The 16,291-nt window shown below is 35.3% G+C and overlaps 1 protein-coding gene across 1 annotated transcript; it reads left to right on the top strand.

Moving 5' to 3' along the window:
• The first annotated feature begins 653 nt into the window (after nt 1-653).
• On the top strand, nt 654-15,684 carry LOC140756611 (uncharacterized). Its single transcript, XM_073092143.1, has 14 exons — nt 654-889; nt 986-1,189; nt 1,964-2,157; nt 3,000-3,201; nt 4,313-4,408; nt 4,773-4,921; nt 5,677-5,836; nt 6,498-6,578; nt 6,692-6,746; nt 8,965-9,038; nt 9,462-13,026; nt 13,957-14,053; nt 14,532-14,675; nt 15,264-15,684. The coding sequence occupies exons 1-14, from the start codon at nt 737-739 to the stop codon at nt 15,412-15,414; spliced, it is 5,325 nt and encodes a 1,774-aa protein (XP_072948244.1). The 5' UTR covers nt 654-736; the 3' UTR covers nt 15,415-15,684.
• Nucleotides 15,685-16,291: the final 607 nt, after the last annotated feature.

Here is a 16,291-nt window from a genome sequence, read left to right as displayed (position 1 = left end):
TTAATACTGATTTTAAACCTTTCAAGTAACACTAACAAATTCTCGATAAGATTTTAATTCTTGCAAGAAATGTAATAGTTTTTGCGTTTAGTAAAACGCAAAATTGCTAGACTTTAAAAATATGCATACGGTGAGTTTAATGTTACGTGCGGTGAATGATGCTTTCCAAGTCGTTTTTAATTTCATTTTTTTTATCTAGCTTGATAACATAATAGGATAGCTTAACCCGTGTAGATATTATGCTCTTAGATAATATGCTTTGTGCAAGATTTACAGCTAAAAGCTCTTGGCCTAATTTTGTTGTATTCTATATTTTTAATAATATTATTTCGTTGACTCTTCACTCACAGAGTTTGTTTATTTTATACACATACTGATGATTGCTTTTTATGTACCCAGGTTATAAAGGTTGTGAGCGATGTAACTACTATAACTACCTTAATGCGTTGATCTTTTATATTACAAATCTCACTTTTATTGATGTTATATTTTATTAAGTTTGATGTATCTCCCGAATTATGTCTTCATACAGCTAAATTTATACAAAAAATGACTTAAAATGTTTTAATGATCAGTCTGTACTGAACATTAAAATCATTTTTTGTATGAATTAAAATACTGGCAATTATTATTAATCTGTTTTTCTTTTGTATCGCGGGAAAGTAAGCGGCTTTTTGAAGTTGCGCAGTATTACGAGTTGAATGAAATTGGGTTTAAATAAAGCGGCGAAATAAAGATGGAGCTTTCCAAGTGTTTAAAAACTGTTAGAAATTTAGATGAGTATATATCTTTTACTCGCGATGTTGAGAATAAGGGTCATGATTTGAAAATTCCATTCAATATGTCGACGGTGCTTTCATTGAAGAAGATTCGGTCCATTGAAATCGAAGTAAGGTTTTATTATGGAAATATCGATTGTATCTTGTGATATATTTCAATAAGTACAATTACTAATGAAAAACTAAAATAAATACTGTTGTTACAGTACTTTAATAAATGTGAAGAAAATGGCGCTGCAACAAAAATATTTGAATTCATGCTGCGTTCCCCGCCTTCGAAAACATGGAGTCTGCTGGGTAAAGAGCTCGTATCTTTACTGCAGTACTGGTTGGAAGCAATAAGGAAACATCTAATAATAAACAATATGCAGTGGTGGTCGTTTTTAAAACTAATTCTTAGATTTATTAAGGTACCAACATGTTATACTTTTATTTAGCTTTCAGGTATTTACGTAGTATCTAGTTTGTTTATAATTTTTTTTTTATTTTTTTTTATTAGGTTCACAAATTGAATGTAACACTTATATACATAAAACAAATCTTACAAAAACAAAACAATGCAGTGTTCATTCTAGAATAGTGAACACAGCTTACATAAGAACACAGATTACATAGGAATATATATAATATAGGAATAGCAGACGAGCATGTAGTCCACCTGATGGTAAGTGGCTACTGCCGCCCATGGACATCTGGAATCAACCCTAGATAGATTCCTACCTGAGGTCGGCCACAGATGCGCTGCTACCGCTGAGGACTAAGCTGGAACGCCTCGGAAAAGCCTGTCTCCCTTACCACACCTTTCAAACCGGAACAGCAGCGTCTAACACTGCTGTTATTAGGTGGAAATAGGTGTGGCGGTGGTGCCGCTGGAGTCGAACCACAAAGGGTTCTACCACCTTCAATCTACTTGTGTGATCTTCGCGACAAATTGTGGAAGTAGCGTGTTTATAATACATATATATTTGAAGATATGTTTTTCTTGTATTTATTCTTTTGCGTGTATCTTCCAAAAGCCCAGGTCACTCTTGTCGTGGTCTGTCGGTTTAGACATCCAGCCAGACCGGATTAGACAGCCAGCGGAGGCTTAGTAATAGGGTTCCGTTTTTACACTTTGTGTGCGGAACCCTAAAAATACACGCTACAATGGGACGTAAAAAGCATCATTTACCTATTTTTAACAGGAAATACGATTAAAAGACTCTTCAATAAACAAAATTCTGGTTGAAGATACCGGAGACTGTCTTCTCGATTTGGCCACCCACATCGTACCGGAGCCAACGCAAAGACTCGAAATTATACAGACCTTCAACATATTTTGTGCGGAGTCTAGTCGCAACGTCAGATTTGCCTATAAGGACAATTTTCAGAAATATTTGTAAGTAATGACTATTATTATGTTATAGCTTAGTCATGGCGAGTAAGTAAACACTTACGGCGTTTGGTAATGTCATGTGCAAAAGAGTATAGTAACCTATATAGGTAATGTGCTTCAACAGATTTTCTAGTTTTACGCAGATAGTTTGGATATTTTCGGGGTAAATAATAGTAAGGGGCGAGGGGGGAATAAAATAATCGTGACTATAAGTAACGGATTTAATCCTCTATATTTCGGAGAAAAATCCATTAAAATATTTTTAAGTTTGAGTCGTTCTACGACACAGCCATTAAAAATTAGAAACAAGTTTGGTGGGATATAAAATAAAATTGAAATCTCATTAACGGAGTCGCTTATCGGGTCAAACTTTAATTAAGAACCATCCAGATAAGACCACTAGTACCTACTCAAAATACACTAAAATTGGTCTGACCGTTTACGAAAAAAAAACCCACACCAAAATATTATATACTAGCTGTGCCCCGCGGTTTCACCCGCGTTAAAAAGAAATAACGCGGGTGAAACCGCGGGGCACAGCTAGTTCTAAAATATAAGCAGCTTAAGTTACTCCTTATTACATTAGCTACCTGCCAATAAAAGTCCCGTCGAAATCGGTTCAGCCATTTCAGAAATTAGCCAGAACAAACAGACAGACAGACAAAAAATAAAAAAATAAATGCTATTTTGGTGTATGTATATTCATATGCATGTAGTAAAAAGCGGTTATTTCAACATTAAAAACAGACGCTCCAATTTTATTTATATGTATAGATTAAAGATTTCTTCAACACTCATATCAAATATAAAGACTATACACTGATCGGCTGGAATGGTGATTCCAGCGTAAGGTTGTCGTTCCTCCTGGCGGAGGCTGGTGACCTTCGGCTCCAGTACAGCATGCTGGAGACGCTGCTCCGCTGGCTGCTGCCGCGGCACCAGCCCGCTGTGCGGCAAGGGGCTGCTGCCAAGTGGTTCCCGCCCACACTGTGCAGCGAGGATGCTGTGAAGATCTTCCTCGAACGGCCCTGGCAGAACTTTATGAGGGTATTTACACCTGATTGTATATATTGTACATTCGAATTAATTTGTATAAGTATATTTTTAACTTTATTTTTTCTTATTTATTATTAGCTGTGCCCCGCAGTTTCACCCGCGTTAAAAAGAAACAGGGGCACAGCTAGTTCTTAAATATAAGCAGCCCAAGTTACTTCTTATTACATCAGCTACCTGCCAATAAAAGTACCGTCAAAATCGGTTCAGCCATTTCAGAGATTAGCCAGAACAAACAGACAGACATACAGACAAAAATTGTAAAAAATGTTATTTTGGTGTATATACCGTATATATATTCATATGCATATATAAAAGCGGTTATTTCAATATTAAAAACAGACACTCCAATTATAATAATATGTATAGATGTATAGATTATTTATAATCCTACGTTATATTTCAAAATGAAGGGCGTGAGGGTACGTGTTTTTACACGATTTTCTTTAATTTCCCTTGTTAGATCGTTAGTGAGGATAAAATCTTGGACAAATTTAAATCAGTTAACCCATTCCATTGAGCTGTTTGAATACACGTTTGTTTTGGATGACGATACATGATTAGATAATTGTGATTGTGTTTTTATGGTATAATATGGTAAGTGCTGCTGCTCATGGTCTGTAATCAACCCCATGATTCCTACCTGAGGTAGGGCACAGATGCGCCGCTACTTTGAGGAATAAGCTGGATTCCGAAAATTATATTTTTCTTGCGCGGATTCGAACCACACAAGGTTCAAAAAGTGCAATTTGTATGTTTAAAAACAATAAAGTACATTATTTCTATTATTAAAAAGGTGGTAGAACTGTTGGTGGTTCGACTCCGGCGGCACCACAGCCACACCTATTTCTACCTAATAACAGCAGTGTTAGGCGCTGCTGTGTTCCGGTTTGAAGGGTGTGGTAAGGGAGACATACTTTTCCGAGGCGTTATTGCTTAGTCCTCAGGAGTAGCGGCGCATCTGTGGCCGACCTCGGGTAGGAATATTTAATCCTATCTGGGGTTGATTACAGATGTCCATGGGCGGCAGTAGCCACTTACCATCAGGTGGACTGCATGCTCGTCTGCTACTCCTATATTATAAAAAATAACATACATATTACAGGACGCAAGAGACTTTTTGAATGCGCGTAACGCGTCTTCTGATCTAGTGACATCGGTGAACTGTAAGAGATTCGCCATAGGGAGCAGTGTTTCTATTGTGAGTATTATCTTATATACTCAAAATAATTAAAAGACTGTTTGGCGACAATATTTTTATCATTTTTTGTTTTTCTTTGCATCATAAGTAACAGCTAATAACTTTTGACTCGATTTTTATGTTTTAATGACTTGAATACCGAGCGTATGTATGTAAATCTCATTTGTCGACACTACAACCCAAAGGATTTTAAGATATTTATATGTCTTTAGATTAGTTTTAATTGTAGGAATGACATACTTAGGCTACCTATTTTTTTCCTTCCCAAAGAAGAGAGGTTATCTATTCGACGCGTATATATTTTTAGAGAATTATTTTGAAGCCTGGCTTCTGTTTTTTATGTAATTCTCTACTTTATTATAAGGCTATCGATTTTTGGCTGGACGTGAACTCCTCGACGAAGTGCATCTCGTTGTTGCTAGATCCGAACTTTCTGGAAGCATTGGGCGGAACCCAGAAATGTGACGTCATGCTCATTAGTGAGGAGAATACCAGTAAAGTGGAACTTGATAAGTAAGTTATTATAAAAATGGGAATGGAAAATGTAGTCAAGAATAATCAATAATGTATAAAAAAAAGTCCAATTTATTTAGAAGGTGGTAGAACCCTTTGTGGTTCGACTCTGGCGGCACCACCGCCACACCTATTTCTGCCTTATAACAGCAGTGTTAAGCGCTGCTGTGATCTGGTTTGAAGGGTATGGTAAGGGAGACATACCTTTCCGATGTGTTCCAGCTTAGTTTTTAGGAGTAGCAGCTCATCTGTGGCCGACCTCAGGTAGGATTATCTAATCCTATCTGGGGTTGATTACAGATGTCCATGAGCGGCAGTAGCCACTAACCATCAGGTGGACTGCATGCTCGTCTGCTACTCCTATATTTAAAAAAAAATACTTCTAAATCCTTCGATTTTTGCCATCCCCTAAAGATGCCCCTAAATTCTGCGATTTTTCTTGTCTAGGCTAACGAATAGATATTGATAAATCAGTGATAGCTTAGTCATTGAAACTGCCCTTTCAGTGATTTTTTAAAGTTATGTGTGTGTTAGAAATTATTTATCACATGCACGAAGAAACGTCCAAAAACGTATGTGAAGTCTATAAATACGCACTTGGCCATTGCGGCTATTTTTGACCCTTTTTATTTGAAGAGGTGACTCGTACCCAGCAGCAGTGGGACAGCAATGGGTTGACGATACATAAATCAGATGTCGCACATGACATCCAATGAATAAATTATCAATCACTGAAGTGTATGTAATTTTTGTAGAGAACGCAATGGAGTGCTGATAAAACTGACAGTACTCGAGTTATCTCAAGTGTACCCGTTGGATATCGATTCTAATACTATTCGTATTGATGTGGGCATGAAATGTAATGTGTCGAGGCTGGACAGAGCCTTGCGTGGCGTTTTCGAGGATAAATATCAGGTATCAAATGATTATTTGAAGGATTTATTAGAAGAAAGAAAGAAAGAAACATTTATTTCAAACCGGCACTATACATGCATAATATAATAGAAGAGGGTACTGGGGGATTATTGGAAGGTGGTATGACCCGTTCTGGTTCGACTTCAGAGGCTAAGGGCTCGAACACAAAACTGCGATGCGACGCGATGCGAATTCGCAACGCAGAAAATTGCGATGCGAATTGCTGCGATGCGATATCGTGCGGCGTAGCGTCTCTCAGGGTGACCAACAACAACAACCACTGTGCGATGCGAATCAATTCGCAAGTTCTTGCGATGCGTCGAGGGAGCTCGCAGATTTTTGCGATGCGACGTCGCATCGCAGTTTTGTGTACGAACCCTAAACCGTCATCTACTCCTGCTCAATAACAGCAGTGTTAACGGCTGCTGTGTTTTGATTTGAAGAGTGCGGTAAAGGAGATGTGCTGATCCCAGGTGCTCCAACTTAGACCTCGTGGGTAGTTTTCAGGTAGTCTAATCTTATCTGGGGTTGATTACAGATGTCCATGGGTGTCAGTAGCCGCTATCACCAGGTGGACTGCATACTAGTTACTTCGATATTATAAAAAATACAATACTTAAATTCTTATAGGAAATCGATTGAATTAACATTTTAATTTCAGGCACTATTTGATGTTAACATTTTTACACCGAGCACTTCAATTGGAAATGAACGAGAGAGTTTAGATGTTATTAACGACACGGTAATTTAATATTTTTAATTCTCTCTTTTAATGTTTTATTATGCCAAGAACTTAGGTTATTTTAGTAATAATACTAAAATATTATACTATAAACTATTTTTTGCTTTGGTCAGGAGGATAACACGAGATTTTCCATCCCAGCAGACGTACCGCGAGGTAGACATTCAGGTATCTACTTAATATAAATATATAATAAACATAGTACGTACCATTCAAACTGTTAATAAAGTATTACAGTAGATTTTCCTAGATTTAACAGCCAAAAAGGCTTAAAAAATAATTTTAATATACAAATCTTTGAACTATATACGTTATTGTAATTCTGAGGTACACATCGTTTAAACTTGATGTACATATTATGTCTTCTATATACTATATTATCAATATTTATAAAACCAAGTATTGCGATAAAGGCGTTCCTAGATCGGTTTCAATTAAATATTTTTATTCCTTAGATTAGTTTTATTTAATTTGTCACTTTTTATTATCCTCCATACTTTAAGTAAAATAGAAAATATAAAATTGATTATAGTAGAAGATCCGAAGCTAAGTCGAACTGCACCGAGCTGATAATAGAATGAAACTCATTTTATAACGAAATTAGTACATTGGGTAATACATTAAAAATGGGTTTGCTAAAAAAATCTGGACAGGATATTTTTTTTTTTTTGAAAAATTAATTTTCATTTTGCAGACAACCCTATATCAACGTGTTCACAATAAAACAGCGCTTCTACTGATATAAAATTTTATCTATTATCATCATGAGTGAAAGTAGTTGCCAGCGAAATACCTGTTTATACCTGACAACCCAGTAGTTCGTCCACGTAAATAATAGGCAACCCAAAGCCTGCACATTCTGTATGTTTTTAACATTCACTCAGAATAGAATTTTCTTATTATCTTGATGTTGCAAAATTTAATTTTTAATTAAATTTTAATTTTTCAAAAAATAATTAAAATTATCCTGTCCAGGATTTTTTTAGCAAACCCATTTTTAATGTATTACCCAATGTACTAATTTCATTATAAAATGAGTTTCATTCTATTATCAGCTCGGTCCAGTTCGATTTAGCTACGGATCTTAGACCATTACAATGTATTCTACACATGAAGTTATAGGTAAATATGGAGAACACACTTCGAATACCTACTTGAAGCAAAACCTATGTATCACCATCTCGCTCTCTGTGGGCAGACCCTCTCTGTCTAAGTAGGGTAACCTTTATTTATTTTGGCACATAGGGCCAATGTTGCCACATTACCGAATCCTTAAGAAATGGGATTATAATTCGTTGAATTGCCAACCCAGATATGCATACGTGACCTACGATTTTGGGATTTTCAATTGAACTAATCATAGTTCAAGTATTTATTTAAAGGTAAATTATTTGACAGTGTTTAACTTCTGGTTAGGCTAGTGTGGTGACTAATTCTAAGAATTTTCTAGGAGATTTAAAGAAGAAGATAGCAATACTATAGTCCACACTAGAAAGAGAGGTCGGCCCACAGAAAGCGGGATGGAGATACGTAGGTATTTGCCTCAAGATTTTGTTCTAAGTGTGGCCTCCATATTTACCTATAACTTCATGATTCTACATAATATTTGTTATGATTTTTTCAATGTTGGCAAATGCATAATTAGTTTTCTGTTCCTATTATGGCAATACTTAGGTTTGACACTTTTGACAGATGTCATTTTTTGACGATTGTGTCAGTGATGAGTCAGTCAGATTATTGATAACAAACAGAAGGTTCAAAAACAACATAAATTTGTTTTAAAATGTTTTGATATGTGCCAGTATTAGACATTTTGATTTCAATTAATAAGAAAAAATAGTGTACTTATTACAAGTAAGTGACTGCTATAAATTAGAATATAAGTATTATGCATTGAATTAATAAATATATTTGAAATGATGAGCTCATATTTGTAATCTTTGTGAAAAAGCATATCTTGTACCTACCCATATAATTGTTATGATAATATATGCAAGGTTATGATGATTTCGGTATAGAATAAAAGTTCATATGTTACAAATATTTATCACTTGCATTTCAGTATAGGTAATATTATAACTACTGTATCAATAATTTACTAATTTTATAACTTAAATGTAGTTAAAAATGTATTAACATTTATGTGGATTGAAGAGTGTGGTAAGATAGACATTATTTTTCCGAGGCTTAGTCCTCAGGGGTAGCGGAACATCTGTGGCCATCCTCAGGTAGGAATCTAATCCTATCTGGGGTTGATTACAGATGTCCATGGGTGGCAGTAGCCACTTACCATCAGATGGACTGCAACTTCGTCTGCTACTCCTATATTATAAAACAAACCCTCTTTGTGGTATAAGAAACTGTTAATTATATTATCCATCCCTAGGTTATGTTGTATTTCGTAAGAGGGCTGAGCAACGGAAATCTCCTTCTACGGTTTCTACATCATCTCTTGCACAGGTAAGTTATGAGAAAAAAGACTTATATGTTTACATGATGACTGTGGAAAAAATATACCTAAGTTTTGAAACGGCTATGTACCAAAATGGGTTTTCTGTCACTTTAGAAAGTATATTTTTATATTCTGGTGATGGGCAGTAATGTAAGTCTTAATGATTTTTTTTAATTTTGTCAATATTTCTTTATAATATATCTTTCTGAAAATTTTACTCAATGTTGCTTAGTAAGGATTGCCTTTCAAGCATCAATATAATAATGGTAACTTTGGTAACTAATAAATCAATGGAAAGCAGGAAATCATGATTTGTATGTAGCAATGACTGCATTAACACTACATTGTAAATGTACCATGCATAAACCATATCTAATGTGTTAAGGGCATCATATTACATATTCTGACTTGTATATTTTTATTAATTACAGCTCCATGACAAATTAGCAGCTTTGCCGCCATTTTCATATGATAAACAGCTTGTGAGTGTGTGTGCTTTACCACAGTTGTCAAATGTAACGGAAATTAGTGAAATTGAAGAAAATCAGACAATTAACACATCGGGCACCACTGTCAAGTTGGGACCATGTGTAGATAGCCCAAGTAGACTTGGTAAACATATTGATGAACCCCCACAAAGTACATGCTTTGGCAGTCAAGAACAACCTAAAATAGCCTACCCAGTGATAAATGATAGAACTGTCAATTACCCTTTGGTAACAACTAGTTCAAGTGATGAATCTGTCATTAGTGATACAATAAACCGTGCTGAAGGCATACCAACTAATACAGATAATATTGTGGAGCTGTTGGTCCAAGAAGCTTTGCAATACAGTACAGACAAGCAAGACGGAGGCATTAATACTGATCATAAAAATACTAAAGATTTTCAGAAAAATAATCTGTTTAAAGTAGATAACCCTGCATATAAAAGTGATAAGGCTGTGGAACCACTGTTTTCTAATGAAAAACAATACAGTGGAAATAACATAGCTATAGATGAATCATCTAATGAAATTATCGACACACCTATTAATTACGTTAACGATAGAAGAAGTAAACATAGTATTAAGACAAATAAATCCAAAAAAATAACAGATTCTTCTAAAGTGACTGATTACATTGAAGTGAACCATGATGTTCAGGTAGTTGAAGATTTTTTCTCAAAACACTTTTCGGAAAATCTAAGTGGTGAACTTGTCGTTAGTCCAACACTAGCAAAGAAAATTAACGAGACCAGTTCTGAATGCAGTGAGGACTACGAATATAATTATCCAACCCATAATTATATTGTGCAAGATATTGATTTAGACCCACTAGTCATAGATGTAGATATTGTTGAATGTCTTAAAGACATTGTAGATAAGGTTTGTCAAGATTTCGATAAGTGCACTAAATATTTAAACATGGAAGGCGAAGTTATAGAAATTATCAACGATTCTCCTCTGGAAATTAAATCGCAGGAAAATGTAGAATTAATACCAGATTTTCAGAAAGAACAAGAAGTCATTCCCAATGAAAAAGAAAATCCCAATAGTGCAGTTAGATTGAAATATCCCAAGAAAAAGTCATTGTCGTGCAAGAGAGTGTTGGAACCTAATATTATAATTGTCAATAAACAATCGGAACCTTATGTTAAAATTGACAAACCGGTTGCTATTATGTCTCCTATTATTGAACAGGAAAGTGTAGTAGATGAATCTGCAACAAAAAATGTGGTGAGCCCCGCGAAAAGTACAAACGAAGTAGAATCACCTTTAATACGAAGAAAACGAAAGCTATACTCGCCGAAAAATGAACAATCTTATAAAAAGACTGTTGTACACGTAACTGAGTCGACGGAAGAGGATATTACTACTAACTCCCAATTTAAAACTGTTATTGAATCGAAATCCAAACCAGAATCTACACCAAAAACAACAGCTACATGTTACAAAGAATTAGAGACGGCACGTAAGAGGGTCCGTAAAACACGAACTAGAAGATCTAAAGTCAACACTGTACCATCTCCAAGAACGCAGAAAATTAATCAAATTTTTGACAGCTTAAAGGAAGTAAACAATGGTGAACCAGTTAAGCTCGTTGATAAAAACCTCGATCAAAATTTGGCTGTTTATAACTATACCAGTGATAGTGATGATGAAGAAGTTAAGAAAACTAATTCTAATACAGACTTAGACAAAAAATCTAATACAGCTGCAGGCAGCGTAAATACAAAGAAGACTCGTGCGCGTAAAACAAATAAAAAAACCGCTGCCACGAAAACAACTCAAAATTCAAATACCGATACTAAAAAAACAAATCCGAAGCCTAAACCGAAACCAAGAGCTAAACGTAAAATAACTAAAACTGAAGATTCTGTGCATGAAATTATAGAACAGAATTTAAATTTAGAAGATGAACGCATGAGAAAAGGAACACCCGAACGTTTAAATACGTCATTAGTGATAGAAGTTCCGACCGTCGAAGAAAAACGTGCAGAAGAACCTGAACCTATATTAACAGATCTACCTCAGATGGAATATATCACAGAAGGCAAATCAGAGGAAAGTTGCCAGAACAAAAAGGAACCACAGGGAAAATTAAAATCTAGAAATCTGCTGTCTCTGAAGCGAAATAAAGATGTTATTCGTAAGGCTAGTTCAGACGTGAGTAATGAAAGAACTCTCAGCCCGTTGCCCGGACTTGTAGTGGAAACTGTACTTGTGACTGATGACGATCTAAACGATTTAAAGTCCGCGAATGTGTTACAAAAGTTCAAAGATATATACCAAGGAAAACAGATAGAGTCTGATGTGAATACAACCCATAACTTACTTTCTGATGTAGAAGCAATTAATGACAGTATACCAAATTTGAACGTTACCGAAGAATTAAATCAACATGCAGATAAAACGCACGATTCAATTAAGATTGTAAGTAAAAATGATAAAGAAAATACTGCGAAAAGAAGTAATAAAAAATTACAAACGAGAGTAAAACGTGAACTTCGTAGTACGAAGTCACAGGCTAGTGCTGATATACCAGTTATACAACTTACGTGCACTGAAGTGGTTACTGAGAAGTCTATTTCTACTCAGGGTAACAAAAACTCACCTATAACCGGTCATGGAGATTTTACTGAAAACCCACCGAATTATACTTTACTTAAAGATCACATAGAACCTCGGCTAGTGGAAGAAGAGAATTATAGCAACTCTCTTAAGGATTTCTTCATGAAACTTAATACAGAGTTGTTTCAATCTGACCATGATAAGTCAGACGTTACGAAGAGATTATCGAATGAAAATAAAACAAAACGTTTGAGATCTCAAAATAATGGTAGTGACGGTAACAGAACAAATGATGATCGTTCAAGTTGTAAAAGTGGCAGTGATAACCCCGTGGTGGTCTTAACAAGGCTATCGCCTTCAAAATTAAATCTGGCATCTAGTTCAGAATTCACTGGGGATTTACACACCAAACTAAATACTGATATTCCATCCGCTTCTAACAAAGAAACGAATATAGATGAAAAAGATAAAGATACCGAAAAAACAAGTAAAACACCTTCTAAGATGTCCAATTTAAAATCTGCCAGAAAAACAATGATTTCTCCAATAAGACTGACTGACGATTTTAATTTTCAAAATATTGAAACGTCAAGTTCTCCCCAATCCGAAAAAGATTGTTTGAAACGAGTCAGAAGCATATTGACTACTAAAAAGAAAACAAAAGTGGTCGATACAAAAGATAATTGTGATAAAAGAAGCAATAAAAGTAATAAATCTAGACGATCATCAAAGGCGACATCAAAAAGACTTAGGTACGATTCTGCAAGTTCTAAAGAGTCGGTTATTTCAAAAAGGAAGTTATCTCCTATACTAAGATCATCGAAAAGGACTAAACTTGAACTGAACAATAATGTGGGAGATTCATCTGATATTGAAATTGAAAGCGGTCCCAGTTTGCGCAGTGTGGATGAGTGGTTTAAAAGGAAAGAACCTACTTGCACTGGTAAGTTGTAAACTTACGCAATTATTAATAATGAATCTATCTGGCTATTGCCTACCAAATATCGAAAAATTACTTTATATAGCCGCGTTCCCCAACCTGTGGTCCGCGGCCCCTGGGGGTCCGCGAATATATGTATGGGGGTCCGCGGTGTCATCTCTGGACCATACATAAATCGCTCATTAAATGCAAAAGGGCCGCAAAAATGAAAAATCAGCAAACCAGTTTTATTACAAAAATGTGATCTAAGAACACGATATTTAAAAAAAATAAAAAAGATGCATCCAATGATGTATAACACTATTATTAATTAAAAAAAAAAGAAAAATACATAAATTGGTTTTTCAAATTTTGTTTTGGCTCTCCTGTAAAAAAATGATATTTCGGATTGCGTTTTTTTGCTGTTTATTTAATTAAGGGGGTCCGAGAAAACTGTTCTTGATTTCCTAAGGGTTTATGTACTGAAAAAGGCTGGGAAACATTGTTATATAGTATGAAGAAATTGTTAACACGATCTTTGGTAGGCATAAGTCGAGTCTTCTCGCATAATGAGAAGGATTAGGGCATAGCCCACGGCGCTTGCAAAGTGCGTATTGGTAGACTTTACTTACAATTGGGATTTTTTTGAAGATTTCTCAGATATATAGGTTTCCTCACGATGTTTTCTTTCACTGTTAAAGCAAGTTTTTTCTAATACGCAATAATTGATAATAATGAATGAGAGATGTGTCTCGGATTTGATGTCGGACCCCTTGATTGAGAGGCCGAGTTTCAAACACTTGCTTCAACAACTTGTTTCAACAAATGCTTATTGAGACAAAAATAGTATAATTTGTGAATAAAATAAATATTTATATCATCTGTTTGAAAAGTAAAATTAAAAATTGAATGAGATTGAGAGATATAAGATAATATTAAATTTGTATTTTTCAGTGGACAGTATTAAATTTACTATCAAAGAAAACACAAAGAATTTATTGGAGAAGCTAGATACAACACTAGTTGAGATACATCACAACACTAGCAAAAGGTATTTTTGTACTACAAATGATAATTTAAAAAAATACCAGTTAACGGCCGGTATTAATAATCAACCAATCCAATGTTTTAAGAACCAACGATCGAAATTTGACACTGATACTCTCATAAAAAATGTAAAGTTTCGATCTTCGGTACACTAAATTTGGGTGGATTGATTATTAATAAGTGGCGTAAGTTATTATAAACCATTTCAAACTTCACATATTACATATATTAAAATGTGTGAATACTATAAAAGAATAAGAGAAAGACAAGTAAAAAAGCAGTTTTTGATTTTTCGAATAAATTTATGTATCACTTGTCTCTAGTGCCAGTTAAGATACATATGAAGTGATCATATTGGTCCTCAAGAGTGACATACACATATTTTCTATATGGAGTTGGTTGCAGATGTAAAGGGGCGGCAATGACCATTTGCATTTTACTATGAGGATACTCCTATCTTAAAAACCCCCTTCACATTTCAGGTTTATAAATATGTTTGTGAACGCACAAAAGGACTTGAAGAAATTGAAAGAGAAGCGCAGAGAACTGTACAAACAGACCGCTTCTGAAATTATGTCCGAGGTTGTTAAGATAATGGACAATAAGTTTTCTGATCTAGATAAGAGGTAAGTCAACGTTAATTAGTAAATACATTGTTTTATAGTATTTTATATGATTTTATTAGGATTATGACAACAAAAATCAACAAGGTACTATTAAAGGTGGTAGAACCGTTTGGTTCGACTGCAGCAGCATCATCACACCTATTTCTGAAAAATAACAGCAATATTAAGTGCTGCTGTATTCTGGTTTGAAGGATGTGGTAAGGGAGATATGCATATCCAAGGCTTTCCAACTTAGTCCCCAAGGGTAGCAAGTAGCAATGCATCTGTTCCTAACTTTGGGTAGGAATCTAATGTTATCGTGGTTTCAATACTGTATTTCAAAATGACTATAGTCTACTCTGGCCAATTGTGATTTGGTGGAGAGTTGTGTTTTCTGCCATTTAGCATAAAAAAAAGAAAGTTAACATAATGCGTTTGAGCATAATCCTTAAGATCCCATCTGACTAAGTAAAGTTAGTAATGGTAAAGCAAATCAATTGCACCTCCATGACAAGCGTATGAAATGAAAAGATTATATTAATAGGTATAAGATTACGTTACTAAAAATAAAATTATTCACTGTTAAATAGATCAAAATCTTCTTTTCAGGTCACAAAGCATGGATGAGGAATTCATGTGTACGTTGAAGGAGCAATCCCAGGAACTCCTGCGGGAAGATAGCAACCAGAAACGTTTGATGGTCACGTTGCTGCGAGAGGACGCGCAGGCGGTACTGGATCATATTAATGTTACTAAGTGATATAGATATTCTGTTACAAATACAGCTCGCGGTAACCTTTCTTGATCGTGAGGACACGACTCTTTCTAGTCCGGTACTTCTTGTAGAGTACCTTGTTACTAAGAAATTATTAATACAAAAAACGTATACTTAGACAGGTAACAAATAAGTAAGATTCTTGGCGTAATTTAAGTTTACCAAAATTATTATAAACCGATTCAGTACTTGATTTCAAATGTACATAATATATTAATTCGTTAATTAAATAAGCAGATTATATCTTTTCATATATATTGTGTTTTGTTTTGTTGAAAATCAAAGTAAAAGTTCTAACTCTTGAGTGGTTGCTGGCTGACTTACAAGGGATTATTTTTTTTTATAATATAAGAGTAGCAGACGAGCATACAGTCCACCTGATGGTAAGTGGCTACTGCCGCCCATGGGCATCTATAATCAACTCCAGATAGGATTAGATATTCCTACCTGAGGTCGGCCACAGATGCGCCGCTACCCCTGAGGACTAAGCTGGAACGCCTCGGAAAAGTCTGTCTCCCTTACCACACCCTCAAACCGGAACACAGCAGTGCCTATCACTGCTGTTATGAGGTAGAAATAGGTGTGGCGGTGGTGCCGCCGGAGTCGAACCACAAAGGGTTCTACCACCTTCAAAAGATGAACCCCTGTTCTACTTGGTTGGTTACATGGGCCGCAGTGACTACTTGGCATCAGGTGGACTGCAAGAACGATTGCTACTTCAGTGTTAGAAAAAACCGTTTTCGATAAGTAGATGTGTAACTGTTTGGCTAGTCAAAAAATGTGACTAAAGTTAGAATACCTTCTCTAGATAGGTAGTTTGTTGGACGAATATGCAGCCCAGTTCCTAGGTATATGGTGGACA

Source organism: Epargyreus clarus, unplaced genomic scaffold (assembly GCF_041222505.1).
Source record: "Epargyreus clarus isolate Ecla_fem2 unplaced genomic scaffold, WU_Ecla_fem_2.2 ptg000035l, whole genome shotgun sequence".
Taxonomy (NCBI): Eukaryota; Metazoa; Arthropoda; class Insecta; order Lepidoptera; family Hesperiidae; genus Epargyreus; species Epargyreus clarus.
The sequence above is the reverse complement of the archived record's forward strand: the minus strand, read 5'-3'. Positions and strand labels throughout refer to the sequence as shown.

Excerpts from the sequence above, each read along its gene's own strand:
- LOC140756611 (XM_073092143.1), top strand. The coding sequence starts at position 737 with ATGGAGCTTTCCAAGTGTTTAAAAACTGTTAGAAATTTAGATGAGTAT. Across the intron at positions 2,158-2,999 it reads GACAATTTTCAGAAATATTT|CGTAAGGTTGTCGTTCCTCC; the intron begins GTAAGTAATGAC and ends TGGTGATTCCAG. Across the intron at positions 4,922-5,676 it reads AGTAAAGTGGAACTTGATAA|AGAACGCAATGGAGTGCTGA; the intron begins GTAAGTTATTAT and ends TAATTTTTGTAG.